This window comes from Danio rerio, chromosome 7 (assembly GCF_049306965.1).
Source record: "Danio rerio strain Tuebingen ecotype United States chromosome 7, GRCz12tu, whole genome shotgun sequence".
Classification (NCBI taxonomy): Eukaryota; Metazoa; Chordata; class Actinopteri; order Cypriniformes; family Danionidae; genus Danio; species Danio rerio.
Genome location: NC_133182.1, coordinates 28,072,520 through 28,092,821, shown reverse-complemented (window position 1 = coordinate 28,092,821; position 20,302 = coordinate 28,072,520). Strand labels below are relative to the sequence as shown.

Below are 20,302 nucleotides of genomic sequence, written 5' to 3'. Positions count from 1 at the left end.
TCTCAATAGAAGACTTTAAATGATCGCTATAACCAAGACAGCACTGCCATCTACTGGACGAATGTGTGAATAACAACAACAAGACACTATCATTTTACACATCAATAATAATAATAATAATAATAATAATAATAATAATAATCAATATAATTTAAAGAAGATTTCCTTTTCAAAATTTCTGTGCAATGCAGGCTACATTTGGAATTCTGCAAAATAGGTCAGAATTTGTAGGCCTAAAGACTTTCCTAGTACAAGATACTGGAAACTTTATTTGTTTTAATGGGAATCGACTAATTTGCACTCACTGTGTGACATACCTTTCTGATTAAAACCAAAACACACACAAACTGCCTAATTATTAGTTAAAAGTGATGTTTGTGATGCTTTGTTTTGTTTTCCACTGGGTATCCAAAGCAAAAAGTTCAATAAAGAAAACAAGTACTGTACATGTCTCAAAAACAGGTTAATAAGAAGTCAGGAAAATGGATAGTAATTCTGAGAGAGTTTGTGATTTAATGTGTCAATCTAATCTCACCCGGATGTCGGATTAATGTTTTCAGTCATTTCCGCGTCATCGGGACAGAAGAGATGTCGTGATGTTGACGTCCGTCACCGTTTGCTCTGCGGCGTCTTCTCTCTCTCTGCTATCGATATGGCGATTTCCACGTGTCAGAAGATCACCTTCGTCTCCTGCCTCGTCCTCTGCATGTCTTTATTCCTGCCCAGGTTATTTTTACCCAGAGTGAAGAAAGAAGCAGTGCGCTCGGATGGTAAGATCATGAGGCAATGTTATCCCTCACCCTCCATTTACTGTGTCAGTAACGTCAGTGCTGATGTGACCGTCCCTGTGATCTCTGTGCAGGTCCTTTTACCCTCAACTTCCAAACTCTCGAGAACCTTATCCTAATGTTGTTGTCACAACACACCTGTCCTTCCTTACTCCTAATGAGTAATTATATGTTTTTGTTTTGTTTATTCCATATTTTGATGTACAAATGGTATTTTACAATGGGAAAGTTTTTTACAAAAATGTAAATAAAATAGATCAAGTAATGAACGTCCATTTAGAGACTGAAGACAAGGACATATATCAAAATATATTCAGTCAAATAAAATATATTTTTATAATGTAAAAGTAACTTTTATAATGAATGTACAATTTTCTTAATTTTATTCAATTGATTTTTAAATATTTAAACAGTTTCGATTAACATATTTTTAAGACAAGACGCTGCTGGCAAAAACATGTCATGCACATGTCAGTTTAGAGGGATTATTATAACTTACATGCAGGTTTTTTTTTTTTGGCCTCCATGTAAAAATGCAGACATCCAAAATACACCTTTAATATTTCTTGTCACATTTTAGCACTTTGTGTGAGTAGATTTTAATTGCAATTCTAATTTGTTTTTACGTTTTTTCTGCAATAAGTCAAAATCTTGACTTCAGCAGCACTTATGAAAAAAACAAACTTTTTAAGTCATATCTATATTCTAAAGGGTTTTTACAGAGGGATTTCATTAATTTTCTTTGGGCTTAGTCCCTGATTTTTCAGGGGTCGCCCCAGCAGAATGAACTACTTATATGTTTGGCATGATGGGTAAAGAAGGATTTGTTCATAAATAATTTACCTGGTTATGCACAACAGTTATTCTACAAAAAGTTATTTTTAAATAAAATGTATTTATTTTTTGTCTGCTTCAGTATTTTCTGAATTATAGAGTGAAAAAAAATAAGAAATGTTCAAGTGCATTTATTTATAGAGCACATTTAAAAACAGTCACAAGACTGACCAAAGTGCTGTACATAAGACAAAGGAAAATAAAAAGACAGAATATAAAAACATAGAAATAAGACAAGAGAAACGACTGAAAAAAAAATGTAAAAATGTAGCAGTAGAAAGGACTATTAAAATTATATTTAAAAGCCAAGCCTAAAAGGTATGTTTTAATAAGTGATTTAAAAATAGACCGTGATAGAGCCATTCTAATCACAAAGGGCAGGGTGTTCCATAATCGAGGACTTGCCACAGAGAAAGCACTGTCCCCTCTATCTTTCAGTCTGAACTGAGGAACTAAAAGAAGATTTTGATCACTTGATCTAAGAGATCTCACAGGAGTGTAAAAATGCAACAGCTCTGAGAGATAGGTTGGGGCTAGATTATGAAGGGATTTATAAATAAGTAAAAGCACTTAAAAACCTATTCTGAATTGGACGGGCAGCCAATAGAGGCCTCTTAAAAGAGGGGTATGTGAACCTGACTTAATAAAATGTTCAGATTTTTGCATTAGAAATGTATGCAAATGAATGCAAGTATGCCTCATTTTGTATATGTAAACAACATTCGAATAAACTTTTGATGAAAAAAGTTTGCAATTCTTAATGTAATCAATTAACTGAGGAAGTATGGTGATAACTGTTTACCCCTCTATTTACATGCAGTCCTTGCTTTAAAAAGACATCCAAAAATATAGATGTAAATGTGTGCACATGTTGAGTGGATTGTATAAACAATATTGATTATAGATTACCTCCTGTCTTTTTTTTTTTTTTCTTGAAGTTGGACCAGGGCATTTACCTCCATCACGACACATCCATTCACTGTCTGAAGATCATGATCACTGGGATACAGACTCTCATTACATCAAGCATTACAGCCCTGATGCCATTGCCAGTTTCAAAGGTGTTAAAAAGCCCAATCTCTTGGGTCAGGTTATCCCTGTTTATGGCTTCGGGATCTTTCTTTACATCATTTACCTGTTCGTCAAGGTGAGTCAGAAAGTCTGGAAATCTTCTCAGCTCAGCAGCCCTCCTGTAATAATAATTAGTATTTACCTAGAGAAAAGACTAAGTGGGGGCTTTAATAGAGTGCAGTAGAGCCTGTCCACTTTTCAGTAGTGCTTGTTGTCAATGCCATTTGTAAGAGCAACAAATAATAACTTGACTTCTAGTTGATCGTTTGGAAAAGTGTCAGAAGGTAGATTTGCCTGATCAATCATCCGTTGAACTGCATCCCAATCATCACAAATACTGCAGAAGACCTATTGGAACCCGAATGCACCCAAGATTCTCACTGAAATCAGTCAAGTCAGTGAAGGAAAAATTTACATTCAGTATGGGGGTATGTGAGAGCTCTGCTGAGTGGATGGCAACATCAATATCAAGACATTTGTGCTGCCCATTACATTACAAACCACAGGAGAGAGCAAATTCTTCCGCAGGATAGCGCTGCTCCTCATACTTCAGCCTCCACATCAAACTTCCTGAAAGCAAAGAAGATCAAGGTGCTCCAGGATTGGCCAGCCCAGTCACCAGAAATGAACATTATTGAACCTTTCTTGGGTAAGATAAAGGAGGGGCATTGAAGATGAATCCAAAGAATCTTGATGAACTCTGGGAGTCCTGCTAGAATGCTTTCTTTGCCATTCTAGATGACTTTATTAATAAGTTATTTGAGTCATTGTAGAGATGTATGGATGCAGTCCTCCAAGCTCATGGGAGTCAGACACAATATTCATTCTTTTTCCACTACACCATGACTTTATATTCTATACTGTATATTTTCTGTTAAGTGACAGAAACAATGTCAGATCTTATTGTACTAATTAAATAATTAAAAAAACAAGGCATTATCATATATATATATATATATATATATATATATATATATATATATATATATTTTTTTTTTTTTTTTTTTTTTTTTTTTTTTTTTTTTTTTGTAAAATAAGTGTAATCTAGAGGCCATTGCCTTTCATATAAGCCACTTCTGATACCAAATGAACAATTACAAGTCAAGTTATTATTTGTTGTTCCTAAAACTTGGATAGGCGACAAGACTTTTGTCAGGTAGTGTGCGAGTGTGTGTTACTTTTACTTGTTAAGTTAATCAGGTTTCAAGTATTTTTTTTTAAGGTATACAATTGTTAACTAATCAAAAATTTTTGTCATTTTGATTGATATAAGGTGAGATTATAAGAAAAGTCTATTTCTATGTTGAAAAAATAAAACGGCAAAAATTGTCTTTACAGTGTTATTGGGATGCAAAAAAATGTATTTATCAAAGCATTATAAGCCACAAACCAAAGTGTATTACATAATTTGCATAAATATACAAAGATAATATATAAATAATATATAAATTAAAATAAAAAATTATACAATATATAAGCTGCAGCAATTTTCTGTACAGCATCATGGGTATTGTAGTTTTTTTCATGAATTATGCTATTAAACATGTGTTCAAGATTAATTAATGCCAACAGATTAAACAAACAAACCAAAAAAAATATATATATATATATAGAGAGAGAGATAGAGAGAGAGGCGATCAACAGTCTCAGAGCTGAAAAATTACCTTTGTGCAATATCAAAAATATTAATTTAATATTATTTAATTTTATTACAATTTAAAATCACCATTTCTTCTTTTATATATATTTGAACTCATAGCTTAATCATCTATCGTCAAAGATAAATTTTCAGAAGTCATTACTCTTGCCTTTAGTGTCGCAAGATCCTGTAAAAAAATCTTTCTGATGTGCAGATTTTTATCCGGATACTTTGATTAATAGAAAGTTCAAAAGAAAAGCATTCATTTGAAGTAGAAATCTTTTGTTATGTCCCTTCACTGTCACGTTTTAGCAAATTAGTTTAAATGAAAATATCTTAGTATTCATAGCTCTGAAGTTATCAACAGCTGCTGTATTTAAACTAATGCATCTTTTATTGCCATAGTTCTTTTTAAATCTGGTTATGCTTACATATCTGCTCTTAAGATGCAGAATCAATGACGTTTGCATTGATCTTTCAACAGCTGACCTCTAAGGACAAACCTCATCGACAGGGCTGCAGGTTCCCTTTGCTGCAGTCACAATACACATTTGAGGAGATGCGTGAGTGTGCACACACCTCAACCCTAGATTAACAGCATTATACACCTAATTAACATGCTAGATCATCCTAATGCCACTATTTTGTCAAGTTAACCTTTAAAAAAAATTAATCACATTTCTTTCTTAACTTATATGAGCACACATCAGTAGCTAAACCACATGCAACTCCAGATAAGGTAGATTAAGATCCCTTCCAAGACCTGACAAGCTTTGTTCTCTCCCTTTTGTTTGAGGCAGGATTAGCAATCAGAAGTAATGTTTTATAAGCCTAGAAGCTCCTAATACCAATTAACGGCATGTCTTTTGGATCAGTAGTAAGAGGTTTAGCTCTATTCATCAAATAGATGCCAAAGGGTGGAGGGAGCGACTGACGGAGCATCAGCTCTGAGCTCACTCCCTGTATGAAATGCTAAAAACTGTTCCAACAAATTGATAAAAATAAAAAAAATCAAGCAAGCGTTTGTCTAGGTGCAACAATGAGAATACAGAGATCTGGCAGCCACACGTTTGACTGAGTGAATCTGACGTGATTGTAAACCTCCTTCAATTGTCTTCCTGGCAGCTACTTGTCAGTTGGTGCAGCTGCAGGCCAGAATGAGTGAAAAGGCCAGAGAAAAGAGGATATCTAAAGTTGTCCACCCATCTGCCAGGTAAAAACACGTCACATTTCTCTCCTTCTACCATCCAACCTTATATTGATCAAAGCGCTGACACAGTCTGCATGCCATTACTGTGAAAAAAGGCAATTTGATGAAGGCGATTATCCTAGGTATTAGTTTAAGCGGTCACACTTTACAATAAGGTTTCATTAGTTAATGTACTGTATTTACTAATAATAAACTATTCTCATACAGAGTTTATTAATCATCGTCTAACATTTACTAATGCCATAAAATCCAAATTCATGCTTTTTAACATTAGTTGATGCACCGTGAGTTTACATGAAGTAACAGTGAACAACTTCATTTCCATGAACTAAAATTAAAAAGATTAATAAATATTGAAATAAATGTATTAATTGTTCATGTTAATAAATACATTACACCGTACAAAATGCAGGGTTCCACACAGTTCATCCATGTTGTCCCAAAACAAATCGATTAAGTTAACGTGATAAATCTAAGTGGATTGAACATAAAACAATTAAGTTGTCCCTCCAAAAAAATCTCAAGAATTGTGTTGTTTCAGCTTATTTTAAAGTAAGTACTTTGAACAAGCAGCAACAATATGTTTTTGAGTGCAGCTAACATTAACTAAACTTTCAAATCTACTAAAAAATATTATATATTCCAAACACTTTTGCTTTAGATTTTCTAGTGGCTTCGCAAAACACGTAATCTACCAGTCATTAGAGTATTAGTAGAGTATTAATACAGTGTCTGCTTAATATCTGCTAATGGGCTCTTCACACAAAATGGTTTTTAAATTCCACTGACCTGCTTTCCAAATATTCCCATATTTTTGAATGTTTTTTGTTAAATATAAATCTCTGTGGGCCGTGTGATAGTTCTTAAGTGACGTCACACTCTGCGGCATCTTTTAGTAAAACAAAAACCCAACCTACTGTACGTACAAAAACTATTTAATGTGTACAGTTTGTTGAAATTCTGCAGATTTTATGTTTTCATTCTTTTAACTCAATTAAGAAGTAACCGCTTTGATGCAGTATATCAATCTTATTACTTGATACAAACTTGATACAAAAGACAGCAAATAAAATCATCACCCACATTCGCAAGCATAATAGTAAAACTTGATGAAATAAAAGTGGGATTGCCTCTTTAAAAAAACACATAACTAGAGTATAACAAGCATCAAGTGTTTGTTTTCCAAGAAATGCATGAACGGTTAAAGTATATTCCTTAAATGAGTAACTTTGGATTTGCCATATACCTACAAACAGTAAAAAATGATAGATTTGTGATTCAGAGACATTTTTTAACACTTTAATTATATCCAATAATAAAAGATGTTCTTTTATTGATTATTCACCTCTAATTACAATTGACAGCTATTTGACTCTCAGCAAGTCTTAAGCCGTGGTCACACTAGAGTTGTGCTTGTGCTTGCAAAATTCTGCCCTACTGCGGCAGGATAAAAACACCTTTGAGCACGTTTACATGGAAACCAACAATCTGATTTTAATGCAGTTAAGACAATACTCTGATTAAGAGTCTACCATGTAAACAGCAATTTTTGATTCCCCTAATCCGATTAAAGTCATAATCGAAATAAACAGAAATGAAATTAAGACATGTAAAGTATGCCGATTTTAGATGAATTATTGAAGTGCAGTACAGACCTGTAAACGCGGCAATCAAACTGATCGTCATGTAGGATTTTCACCACAAATTGCGACAGGATAGTCTGTACACCCACGGCTATTTGACACTATTCTCTGCACCTACCAACTGAGTGAAAGACCACAGACACCTGCATCGCGAAATGCAGAGGGTTTTTTCCAATACAGTGTGCGGTATCATTTATAACTCTGGTCTTATTCAGATTAAGGCAAATAATTCAATTACTGACGTAAACGTAGTCACTGATAAAGTGACTAATGTTTGGCTCCTTATTTTAAAATTCTTTACTGAGAGGTCACGTTTTAATCTTCTGTTGGTCTCATGCAATCACATGATGTAATTTCACAGGTCAGAGTTTACCAAGCTTGAACTTTAAAATGCAGCGAAATGCGAAACTTGTTGCACAAGCTTACATTTCGGGTTTGCTGCAGTTGCATGCGTATGAATGGAAGTCTATGGGGTGAAAAGTGCAGCGTCACCGCAGCTTATACTGTTGGTGGATTGCTTTAATTACTAAAGTTTAACTTAGTTTAGTTTGAGCGTTGCTGTTTCTCAATTACTTTTTTAAAATGATAATTAATAAAAAATATTGTTATATTTAATTAGTTTTGCCATTTCATTACAATGTCCTACATTGCAAAACCAAACAGTGAAAATCACTAAATGAATTAAATTAATAATTAAGTGCATAATATTAACAAGTTTAACTCATAATTTTTAAAAAAAAGTTACTTTGACTTAATACAAAAAGAGTTTTGGCAACTCATATATTAAGCAGAACTCAAACTGTATGAGTTATGAATTAATTAATTATATGTTTTGTGTTAATTAATGCTTTAAGTTAATTTAATATATTTTTATTCTAGTTTTTGTCTACAGCATTCATTCTATCATTTTCTTTTCAGATTAGTCCCTTTATTAATCTGAGGTCACCACAGCGGAATGAACCGCCTGTCTACAGCATATACCAAAATAATATTTAAACGAGATTACAAAGAAGTACACTTAAAATCAAGGTTCTTTATTGATATCACTGGTTAAAATCTATTAACTCCATTAAAAAGTTCATATTTGTATCTAAGAAATAGAAAAAATAACACATTATTTAGGCATCTGAATGGAAAACTTCACACATTTTCCCCCTCAAGACATTGCCATCAGGTCAGCCTCCAAGTTAAAAAGAACGGTCATTCTAGCCGTCAAGGTATTTCGGCGGTCGCTCATGTACTGCATATTACGATAGAGCGCCAAAGAACTGAAGTGAAAACAAATACTAATAATATTATTATTATAAAATAATAATTAACAAAAATACAGTTATATATAATTGGTTTTGCCATTGCAGTTGCTGTATTTGCATGTTGTTGTCTGACTCACCGGTTCTGACTTTAGGTCACGTCGAGGCACACGGAGGCGAGAGGAGAGGAAACTGAAGCAGTTGAAGGAGATCAGTCAGATGATGCGGGAGAGACAACTGCGAGAGGGAGCGACGCCGGAGGAGGAGGCTGAGGAGGCCCCTTACAATGCAGACTGGGAAGGTATCCCTCAAGGCTACAGTATGTGTTGGGTCCACTGTTTGGTCCTTAGCTTAATTTTGTTTGCTGCTTCCCAAGGTTATCCAGACGAGACCTACCCCGAATACAAAATCCCCTCACGCAGACGCAGATATCCTAGTGTTATACTGGAAGAACCGGACCAAGTCATACTCACAGCTGAGGAGCTTGCTGAGAGAATGGAGAAAGAAGAAGAAGTAGAGGAGGAGGAGACTGCTGATGACACGTGCGCTAATGAGGAACTAAACCTGGAGGATAATGAAGAGGATGAGGAAGATGAAGAGCAAGAAGAAGAAGATGAGGAGGAAGAAGAAGATGAAGAGGAAGACATCGCAGAGGACCAGCCCTGCCTTCCTCAAAGTTTTGATGAAGATGATGAGGGACTCGAGTATTCAGATGAAAGAGAAGAGAAACCAAGCAGGAGACGACAAATCACCTTCAGCGATCACAGACATGTCTTCCATTATCCAAAGGGTGGCGCTGTTGGCTGCAAGTATGAGACAGAGGAGGAAGAAGAACATGAAGGAGAAGAGGAGGAGGAGGGAAATGAAGAGGATGAAAATGGAGAAAGTGAAGAATGTGAGGAAGAAGAAGAAGAAGAGGAGGAAGAAGAAGAGGAAGAGCAACATGATAAAGAAGAACATGGAGAGAGAGAAGAGAAGGAAGAGGAGGATCCCCTGATGGAGGCAGAAAGCCTTGGATTTAATGATGACGTGGAATGCGATCCTGACGAACAGGAAGTAGACCTGATTGACTTCCTGCAAACCTACCAACCTGAGGTAACCGTCATCTCAAATAAGTCGGAGTCTTCCAAACGTCAAGCCTCTGGGACTCTTAGGATGCGTCACAAGAAAGAAAAGGTGAAGAAGTGACCCAGCTGTCAACATAAAACAATGCAGTTCTGTTCCCTTCTAGACCTCTATATCAGGCCCGTAGCCGGGGGGGTTCGAGGGGTTCAAAAGACCCACCCCTCCACTGACAAAGTCAAAATTTGACCCCAATATGAGCTCATTTGTCCCATATTTGACTGCTATGCCGTCATAAATTTTGAAAATTATTGATAAAAGAAAGCTTTAGGAAAAATTTTATTTTAAAAAATAGCTGCAAGCAGCAATTATCGGGACTAAGAAGCCCAGCGGCCACATCATGAACAAGCACAGCAACAAGCTACAGAGCAAATGGAAAATTCTATAACCTTTTGGCAGCATGGTCTCAGCCAAATTTGGTGGGCTAACAATCTATGGAGAGTTCAAATCAACAGATTTTCAAACTAATTCAAGATGGTGGACAGAAAGTTGTGTCAATTAGGGAATAAATTATATCAATGTTCTCTGTATGATCCAAGGAATCTGCAAGACCAGTCTCATGACAAAAGATTATTGAAGTGGCAAAATTCCGACTGAGGAAGGTTGAATGAGCTGGGTAGTTTTTATTTGCCCATAGGCTACAGTTTTTATTTTTTTTAAAGTTAACAGATGATTAAGTGATGGATGATGATAATTTCTTAAGTCTTTTTCATCACACTTTATCTTGATAATCCGTTTGTTGAATTAAAGTTACATTGCAACTAATTCTCATTAGATTATAAGGGATGCACAAACTCAATTCCTGGAGGGCCGCAGCTTTGTACAGTTTAGTTTTAACCCTGCTTCAACACACTTACTGGTAGGTTTCAAACAAGCCTGAAGGACTCAATTAGTTTGATCAGGTGTGTTTAATTAGGGTTGGAACTAAACTGTGCAGGGCTGCGGCCCTCCAGGAATTGAGTTTGACATCCTTGAAGTAGACTGTTAGGTTGGGGTTACGGTTGATGTTGGGGTTAGGGTTAATGTAAGCTGACATGTACTGTACTTGCAAAGTTTCTTATAGTCAGTTAAATGTCTCATAACAATATTTATAAAACTGGATAAACTTAGTTTAATTCCAATTTTGTAAATAAATTTTTTGTAGTAAAATAGTATGGTGAGCACTTTGACAAAACTTTTTGGTGCATCAAAAAAGTATGGTCATGATCACCATCCGAGACAAGCTGATGCAGCAAAGATTAGTGCTGAAAATGTCACTAAAATGTACAATTGAATAGAAAATGAGTCAAAAAAATGCAAAAAGGTCAAATTTTTCAGAAACAAACAAAAAAGAACCATCCCTTCAAAAGGCTGTGAATCTGTTTGGCTTCAGAAACAGTTTCTCTGTAACCATTCAGGCTTTTCTATGAAAAAAAAGATTGTTTCTAAGAATGGTTAGGGAACATTTGTAAAGCAAGTTGTGTCACATTAGGCATTTTTAGGACAAGAAGAAACTATCTGCCAATAAATTTCCCTTTAAAAGAATTGGCTTTGTGTGGACATCATTTCAACAGCGTTAAAGTACCGCAAACACAATGATTCAATCTTGAATATTTGAGATGCGAAAATCCACACTCAGATAAAGTTTTTTCTAGTATGAAAATAAGAAAGAAGAAGAACATGCTGGACAAGAAGAGGAGGCTGAAAACAGAGAAAGTGAAGAAGAGGAAGAGCAACATGATGAAGAAGGACAGGGAGAGATGGAAGAGAAGGATCCCGTGATGGGGGCAGAAAGCTTGGGAATTAATGATGATGTTGAATGCGGTCCTGGCTAACAGAAAGTAGACCTGATTGACTTCCTACAAACATACCAATCTGAGGTAACCGTCATTTCAAATAAGTCAGAGTCTTCCGAAGGTCAAGCCTCTGGGACTCTTAGGATGCGTCACAAGAAAGAAAAGGTGAAGAAGTGACCCAGCTGTCAACATAAAACAATGCTGTTCTGTTCCCTTCTAGACCTCTGCATGAACCACACTGTGAGTCTGTCTCGCTACAGAAATGCTTTCTAACCATTCAGGCTTTCCTAGAAAAAAATATAATGTTTCTAGGAATGGTTAGGGAACATTTGTAGAGCAAACTGTATCATAATAAGCATTTTAGGACAAAAAAATATTTGCCAATAAATTCCATATGACCAGAATTGGCTTTGTGTTGACATCACTTCAACAGCATTGAATTACCACAAACACACAAATTCAATCTTGAATATTTGAGATGCGAAAATCCACGCTCAGATTTATTTTTTCATATCTTGAGTACTGTATACAAACACTGTATATTGACCAATGTACACATTTTACAAAACAGCGTGACATAACAGTTATACATTATCACTTTAACACAAGAGTGGTGAGATTTCTTTTCAAACAGATAAAAAATAGCAGAAAAACACATCATTTTCAGTGTTCTTAACCATTTAGAGCGAATGCACTGTTAGAGCATTACATGAAGTATAGAAAGTGCTGGAATGGTATCACGAGGCAGTTAAAAAAACAAATGTTCAGAACTTACATAGATTTCTTTTCATTTTGGCCAAATAATTAAATATATATATTTTATATTCTTTTCTAAAAAAGTAATATTAAAAATACTTTTCTGGGGAGGATATGACTTTAAAAAAACATGATGTATGAAGCTAGAGTACAACATTATGACAAAATAATAATAAAAGTATGCCATGTGAGGAACATTTCCGGTCTTTATCTTAAATTGTTTCTGACATACTAACATTCTAAACATTACTTTATGTTTTTGAGGTAAAATGCACTTGTATTTTCTCTCTCCTGTGCGATGGACAACAAATGAAAGGTGCACTCATCAGTTCTGTTTACATTGACCATTAAAATGTGTTTTCTTAAAATTAAAGTAAACTATGCCAAATTTTTGTGTAAAAGGGTTTCAAATTTCTGATGCTCATGCTTATTGTCAAATCAAGCAACAAGAAAAGACCACCTTACCTTTTTTTTGTCTACTAAAAGAATGTGCTCATTTTGGAATGTGATTTGAGAAAACACAACAAAACAAGGTATTCATATTTTGCTGAACTGTACAAAAAAAAAAAATGGATTGCTTGCTTTTTTTGTATTTTTGTCCATTCACTAGTCCTGGAGAATCACACTGAGCGCTAAAAAGTGATAAATTGTAGAGTGTGACAAAATAAGAGAGAAAAAAAATCTTGAGATGCATTTAAAGGCATGGTAATACCAGGTGGAAATGCAAAAGCATCTTCATTGACTACTTGAGAGCAGGTTACCAAAAAAACATTGTTAATACCAAGTGGAAAAAATTATGATAAATCATTTCTTGGAAACAAATTCATTAGAAATTTAATAGTGTAATGCTGGGTTCACACCATATGCAAAGCACTGTGTCACTTGCTCTAGACTACTCACAAAATGTTTTTTCTCTTCAAGTTGAATTTCTTTGAACTTGTGCAATAAAATGCGATTGAGGCACCTTCTTCAGGTTTGCATTGACTTTGTATGTACTGTAATCTGATACTTAGAGGGGTGGTCCACCACAATATCATATTTTAAACTTTATGAGCTACATGTGTAATGTAGCTGTTTGAACATAAACAACATATCTGAATTTAATATGCTCAAAGTTCAATGCAATTGGAGACATTGGCTGTTGCAGAGTTAGCTTAGCAAAGCCTACAGCGAACAAAGTTTGAAGACTACAAAAAAATACATCCGGGTTAGTGAGATCACAATTGCTTCAGGTTATGCACATACACCCAGCAAGCAACAAAGGGATGTGGCCAGAGGCGCTGTAATGTAGCAGAGAAAGCTAAAATGGCGTCCAAATGCTACTATTTCCACAGAGCTTGTTCTGTTTCTGTATTTGGGCTTTACATTTATTATATAAAAAAATTATAAAATATATATGTAGTAAGCATTTGACAAAGGACAGCTTCCAGAATCTTTCCCAGTTCAGTGCTTGATTTGGCTAAATATTCGTCCAACCGACAAAGCTGTGGATTGTGAGCCACAACCTGTAAGTATTTGTATTTGTTAAAATCTATCAATTAAGTTTCTAGCGTTAATGGTATGTTGTAGCGAGGACGTCAACAAGGATGTAAACAACGGAAAATGCTGTTTGGCACCGCTAACAATTTAGCTACAAATTCATAATTATCCATCAAATGGCTGTAAACACCCACAATCTTCAGCAGAGCTGCAGTGTCTCTGTATGCAGCTGCTTTCCCTGTGTTCTACATCTCAAATAACAAACTCGCAAAAGATATGTGAAAGTTCCATATTACTTGCACATGCTTATTCAGAATAAATGTGAAAGACACTTTCTGAGCATGCAGGCGTGAGGTTCAGCTGTGTCATTTTCTGTCTGATTCAGGCTCAAACTGATACAGCTAACAGCTACTTTAACTGACAGTATTTACATAGCACAAAAGTGAGTGCTTGTAGGGGCATGATGCTTTTCCTGGTGACGTAAAGCCGATCAGCGAATCACAGAACATTATGTTATCTGGCCAATCAGAGCCTATTGAAGGCAATCTTTCGGAGGAACTAGGAAATATTTTTCGTTTTGATGTTAGCTGAGTAGCTGCATATAATCAAAGATATGTGAAAAAATAAGGTGATTTGCTACAAGTGAAGCATGAGCACACATTGCTTCTTATAAACACAAACAAACCCAAAAAATACACTCTGGATCACCCCTTTAAATTTGCATTTGGTTGGAACCCAGCATTCGATTTTAGACCGGACTTGGTCCTGGAGTGCCGGTGTCCTGGCGAGTTTAGCTCCAACCTTAATCAAACACACCTGAACCAGCTAATCAAGCTCTTACTAGATATACTAGAACAGGGGTGCCCAAACTCAGTCTAGGAGGGCCGGTGTCCTGCATAGTTTAGCTACAACTTCCTTCAACACAACGACCTTGAGGTTTCTAGTATAACTTGAAAGAGCTTGGTTAGCAAGTTCAGGTGTGTTTAATTGTAGTTAAAACTAAAATTTGCAGGACACTGGCCCTCCAGGACCGAGTTTGGGCACCCCTGTACTAGAAACTTCCTGGCAGGTGTGGTGAAGCAAGTTGGAGCTAAACTCAGCAGGACATCAGCCCTCCAGGACAAAGTTTAGACACCCCTGTTTTTGACAATGGCAATATTTTGCTGTGATGTTCAAATGTGACTGGAAGGAAAGAAACTATGCTAAAAATAGGCTAATGTGTGCTAGAGCAGAGCTATTAACTCGGTCTAGCCATCCGAATACGTCTAAGATGCTATAAAGCAACAGGTTTTTGGATTTTGCCGGTTATTCTGCCACACATATAATACAATTTCACATATTTCCCTTCTTCATTCATCAGTATTGTTTAGCAAAGACAAAAGTGTACCATTATGTTATGTAGGCTATTAGATTTTTGTGTGTGTAAATTCCACTGACACATTGTTAGATCCACATTTTCCACAACTACACTCATGCAGCAGGGAATGTAAGAAGACTTGATCAAACTGTGTTGCTCAGTGTGTTTACATGCACAGTTGTAACTGAGCTATGATCAGCTTCTGTGAGTCCACGTTTTCACCGTTTTACACCAGCAGAATGTTACTGTTTGAAGTGCATGTAAACACACTAGTCATACAATATTGTGTCAAATAAGCAGCCTCTCAATTTTTGGAACTAATCCACAAGCAGGCAAATAAACCTGATCATTCTAGAAACTACTGGAAATACACAAGACAGAAGCTGCGTGATGGCTGAAGAAAACAGATGTAGCATCTCACCAACTTCAAGCATCACAAGTGTCTCGTCCAAAGGCACAATATTTACAGCTTTCCACCATTAATCTCTGAATAAAGTGCTCCATTCAGTACACCCCCACACAAATGTAGTGGGTTAGTATGAGATGATAATGTACTTACCCTGATATTGACCCTCACACACTTCTGACACCATTTAGAACTTAGTGGGCTTTCAGAACGGTGCAACTAGGGCCTTGTTTATAAAATGTTGCGCAGAAATCATCCACTGCTTGATCTAAGCTTCTTTCTTAATGTGCATGCACATCTGATTCAGAAAAACAGACGGACAGTATACATAAAAGTGTGCATGTCTCCCTTAAAGACCAATGACCTTGAAACTAGTTTCACTTGTACCTTATAAATCGAACACCAATCAGCACTGTGAATGGCTCCTTACAGAAAAACCACATGAGCTTCACTTGAAACAAATCACATGAAACAAATGTGAAACACTAAAATAAAATGTTTGATTTTGGAAAATGTTTTACAGTATGTTAGAAAAAAAAAGAAATCCATAAAACGTTTGATTTTGTAATGTTTTTACAGCATTTAAGATTCATTCATTCATTTTCTTTTTGGTTAGTCACTGAACAATCTTGGGTCGCCACAGCGGAATGAACCACCAACTTATCCAGCATATGTTTTATGCAGCTAATGCCCTCAAACTGCAACCCATCACTGGGAAACACCCATACACTCGCATTCACACACACACACTTATACGCTATAGACAATTTAGCTTACCCAATTCACCTACAACCCATGTCTTTGGACTTGTGGGGAAAACCGGAGCACCCGGTGGAAACCTACTGCAACACAGGGAGAACATGCAAACTCCACACAGAAATGTGGGAGGGATAATACAAAATGCATAAAACATTTAGTTTTAAAACATTTTTACAGTATTTGGGGGGGGAATAATACATAATGCATCAAATGTTTAGTTTTGTAACATTTTTACAGCATTGGGGGGGCTTGGGTTGGTCAGGAATAATATAAATTGCATAAAATGTTTGTTTTTGAAACACTTTTACAGTATTTGGGGTAAAAATAGTACGAAACGCATAAAACATTTGGTTTTGTAACAGTTTTACAGTATTTTGAACAAAAAAAAACTACAAAATGCACAAAACGTTTGCTTTAGTAACATTTTTTGCAGTATTTGGGGGGATAATACGAAACGCATAAAACATTTGGTTTCGCAACATTTTTACTGCATTTGGGGGGGAATAATATGAAAAGCATAAAATGTTAGATTTTGAAACATTTTTTACAGTATTTGGGGGGGAATTAATACAAAACGCATAAAACATTTGGTTTTATAACATTTTTACAGTATTTGGAAGAAAAAAAACTATACGAAATGCATAAAAAGTTTGCTTTTGTGACATTTTTGCATTATTTATGGGGGGGAAGGGGACAAGAATGAACTGCATAAAACGTTTGGTTTTGTATGATTTTTGCAGTATTTGTTCAGGGGGAAGGTAGGAGGGCGGGATGGGACAAGAATGAAATGCATAAAACGTTTGGTTTTGTACAATTTTTCACTCATTTTTTTATTAAAAGACTGTTATTTTTTTGACATAAAGATGTTACAAATCCAAATGATTCATGTGTTTCATACTCGTTACATGTGTGTTTCATGTGGTTTCATATGTGTTCCATGTGAAATTTCTGTAAGTGGCAAAAAATGCTCAGGTTCCCAAATACTCAGACTCTGCCATGATTGAATGTGTGAGGGTCTGCTCAGCATTGTTCCACATCAAATCTGTTCCTACGCATGTTTTATAAACGAGGCCCATGGCGTGAACCTCAATATAATGATATAAAAGCTTTTTTGTATCTCATGTTCCCTTAAAAATGTAAGTGTGAAAAACATGGACTGATGATGACCACCTTTGCGTCATGAGACAGTCACACATTCATCAGTTGAAGTGAAATTAATCCACACCAAAAGCTCAAAGGTGCCCCAGTCAAGATTTGAGCTTGAAGCACAGTGAATTATGGGCATGGGGTAAAACACAAGCAGCAGATGGCATGAAAATCTATAAATACATAAATAGTGGATAAATATGTCAGACTGTCATACTGGCTTTGGAGTCCTTCTTAAGCATAAACTGTTATGTTACAAATCAAATTGATGTTGCATGACACAAGGGACATGTACAACTGAAGAAATGTCACATATGACAGTCATTTTACAAAAGTTCATTAAATCAAATATCCAAGCTGTTATAAATCACAGCTACAGTATGAGTTGAACGGTTAGTGAATGTTAATTCTTTTAGAATTATGACCATGGCAAAATTAATTTAAGGGACACAAGTACTACCGTAAAAAGATCCTTCTTTTGAACATTAGCAAAATGTTAGTTTTACCTTGTCGGATAAGTAAAGAAGCGACTCGGTGATCGATTCAAATGAATGCATTTGAACTGCGAAGTCTTTGTGCTTTCCCCCAACCGTGATCCCCTTTTCCTTTTCAAAAAGCAGAAACGCCACCTTGCTCGCACATATTCACACAAAGACGAACTCTATACGCATTCAGGCCTCCAAAAGAGGATGTTGAGAGCGGGACCCTACTGCCTTGCAGTTCAGCGCAGCCCTTTATTGGGGGATTGTAAAGCGGTCTGGCCGGGTCCTTTCGTGGCTGAGGCAGGCAGAGAAAGATGGCTACTCACAGGCTAGCTTACTGTCAAAGCTGGACAGAGCAATAGCAAACGCCTGCAGGGCACACATAGGGTAGTTGTAGTCCATTGTGAAGACATCCTCTGCGACACGACCAAACTGCATCACAATGTAATCCGCTGCATACACACAAGACAGAATGCAGTTATAAGAATGCCTTATAAGAACACTTCAATCATATTATTGTCTTATTCAGATTAAGGCAAATAATTCGATTACTGATGTCCATGTAAACAAAGTCATTGAATCATCACCTCATTCAATTAGTTTTAAACAGACTTAAAGTGGCTTAAGCACACCAGAAGTGCCACTTGGAAACGCGCCTCATAGCGACACGCAGCGCCATGCATTTTAAAATTCTAAACATAGGTCATGTCTGCGGTGTCCAGCCACCACTCAGAACACTGTTCATATTTCTGCCGCACCACAAAACGCCACCTGATTAGTCTTATTTTAAATAGCATGCGAATGTGCACGTCTGGTGTGCGATACTTTCATACTTTCAACTGTCAAGTGTGCGCCGTGTCGCAGCGCTGATCGGTGCATCCGGTGTTTGATGCCCTTTAAAACCTGTTGCCTTTCTGAGATGTACAACTGTTCCAGCTCTGGCTCATGTGGAATTACTTTTGCTGGTGAAACTTCGTATTCACTTGCTTGTCGAATTGTTGTATAAAACCATGTGAGAACTGACAATGCTGATTCACACAATGTAAAAATAACATTGGCCTTTTATTGCATATGAAAGACATTGCAGGCCCCTAATTGTAGTTTTCTTATAAGATTATATTTAGATATTCTTTTTATAGTAGAAATAATTTTTATATTCATGTGTTCAGTTACGACTTAAATTTTAGTTGAAGATAATTTTGGACTCACGGTCGTTGTCATGAATGATCTGAAAGTTTTTGACGGATGCTTGTGTGACTCTGCCATGGAAGTTGAGCACATACGACTGAGTGTCATCGTTCCACACCGGCGTCTTGTTGTGCAGCTCTATCACACTCTCTGTGCTTTTGTTCTGCCATCGAGCCAGCAGAGACTCGTGTTCCTGCGACAGACAGATGTAGACGGATTACATTTCCATTAGAGAGGGCATCTTTACTAAAGCTAACATCTGCGTTTCAAATTTAGGTCAAAGGTTACTGCTTTGCTCTGACTATTGTTTGCCACTGGCCTATAACACGCATGATTTCAGAATCAGCATGTACAAACACACTGATTTTTTTCAGTTTTACAGGAGGTCACGCTACAAACATACATGTTAACACGAGAGGATAGAAAGAACATTTAAGGACATTTAAATAGGTGGAAAATTACTGATACATTATACTGGTCATGTAACACAAATGACAAACATGCTGAAAATTATTGTTAACTAAAGATTATTCATGTAAAAAGTCCATTTAAAGCCTCTTTAATATTATATCAAAGTACACATTTGATCAGTCTTTTCTTCTGAGATACAATTTTGGAAGTGTTTTTGTATTTTCAAACTGCTAATTATTTTCTTGTTGATGATCCTAGTAGAAACAAATGAAGCAACATTAAATATTATATTATATTATATTATATTATATTATATTATATTATATTATATTATATTATATTAATTATATTATATTATATTATATTATAGAAAAAAATAAATGAAAAAATTACATATTATACACTCATATTATGAAATAATTTTGTTTTGCTCTTTCACATACTTGTACACTTATGTACACTTGCATATGAGTTACTGTAGATATATTAAATGCTAAATAAATAAAGAAATATATTTATAATGAATAACAATAATGAATTATTAAATGAATGAGATTTGATCCTGAAAAAAATACCAGTTAGAAAAAAATACTTAGAATAGGATATCATATTATATTATATCCGTAATATCATTTATCACTAATTACTTTTCTGCATACTAGTTCTACAGCAAAACAAAATAATAAATAAATAAAGACTTAATTAAAATCATTAAGGCCTATTGATACACAACTGTTTTTAACTGCCTGCACTCACGTTTCGAGGCCTGATTGAGACTCTTTCATGGTCCATGTTCATTCCGGGAATAATGACACTCATCTTTCGAGGCCCCTTGAATCCTAAAACATTAGTTTCCTGCAGGACAGAAGACAAACAAACACTCACTTCTGGATTAGTCATAATTATCACGCTTGCACATACAGTACATGTGACTTTCACACATTTCTTGTGCAAATTCTCATTGCTGTGTAAAACATCGCCAGCAG

At 35.7% G+C, this 20,302-nt stretch overlaps 2 protein-coding genes across 8 annotated transcripts in view; one reads left to right on the top strand and one right to left on the bottom strand.

Annotated features, from left to right (window-relative positions):
- The first annotated feature begins 541 nt into the window (after nucleotides 1-541).
- ric3a (RIC3 acetylcholine receptor chaperone a) lies at nucleotides 542-11,081 on the top strand. Of its 2 annotated transcripts, XR_012383315.1 has the most exons (7): nucleotides 542-770; nucleotides 2,561-2,769; nucleotides 4,817-4,895; nucleotides 5,458-5,545; nucleotides 8,591-8,736; nucleotides 8,812-10,344; nucleotides 10,495-11,081. XR_012383315.1 is itself a non-coding variant. In XM_017357039.3 (6 exons), the coding sequence occupies exons 1-6, from the start codon at nucleotides 551-553 to the stop codon at nucleotides 9,621-9,623; spliced, it is 1,554 nt and encodes a 517-aa protein (XP_017212528.2). In that variant the 5' UTR covers nucleotides 542-550; the 3' UTR covers nucleotides 9,624-11,081. The 2 variants fall into 2 exon arrangements, 1 of the variants encoding a protein (XP_017212528.2); XM_017357039.3 differs by having other exon boundaries at nucleotides 8,812-11,081.
- A 5,821-nt stretch (nucleotides 11,082-16,902) lies between these two features.
- tub (TUB bipartite transcription factor) overlaps nucleotides 16,903-20,302 on the bottom strand; it is a 153,778-nt gene continuing 150,378 nt past the window's right edge. For all 6 annotated transcript variants that reach the window (XM_009303181.5, XM_692022.8, XM_073908529.1 and 3 more), the window contains 3 exons: nucleotides 20,073-20,171; nucleotides 18,927-19,098; nucleotides 16,903-18,169 (listed from right to left, as the gene is read on the bottom strand). In XM_009303181.5, coding sequence (XP_009301456.1) covers nucleotides 18,036-18,169; nucleotides 18,927-19,098; nucleotides 20,073-20,171 — 405 coding nt within the window. In that variant the 3' untranslated portion in view covers nucleotides 16,903-18,035. The remainder of the gene's footprint in view (nucleotides 18,170-18,926; nucleotides 19,099-20,072; nucleotides 20,172-20,302) is intronic.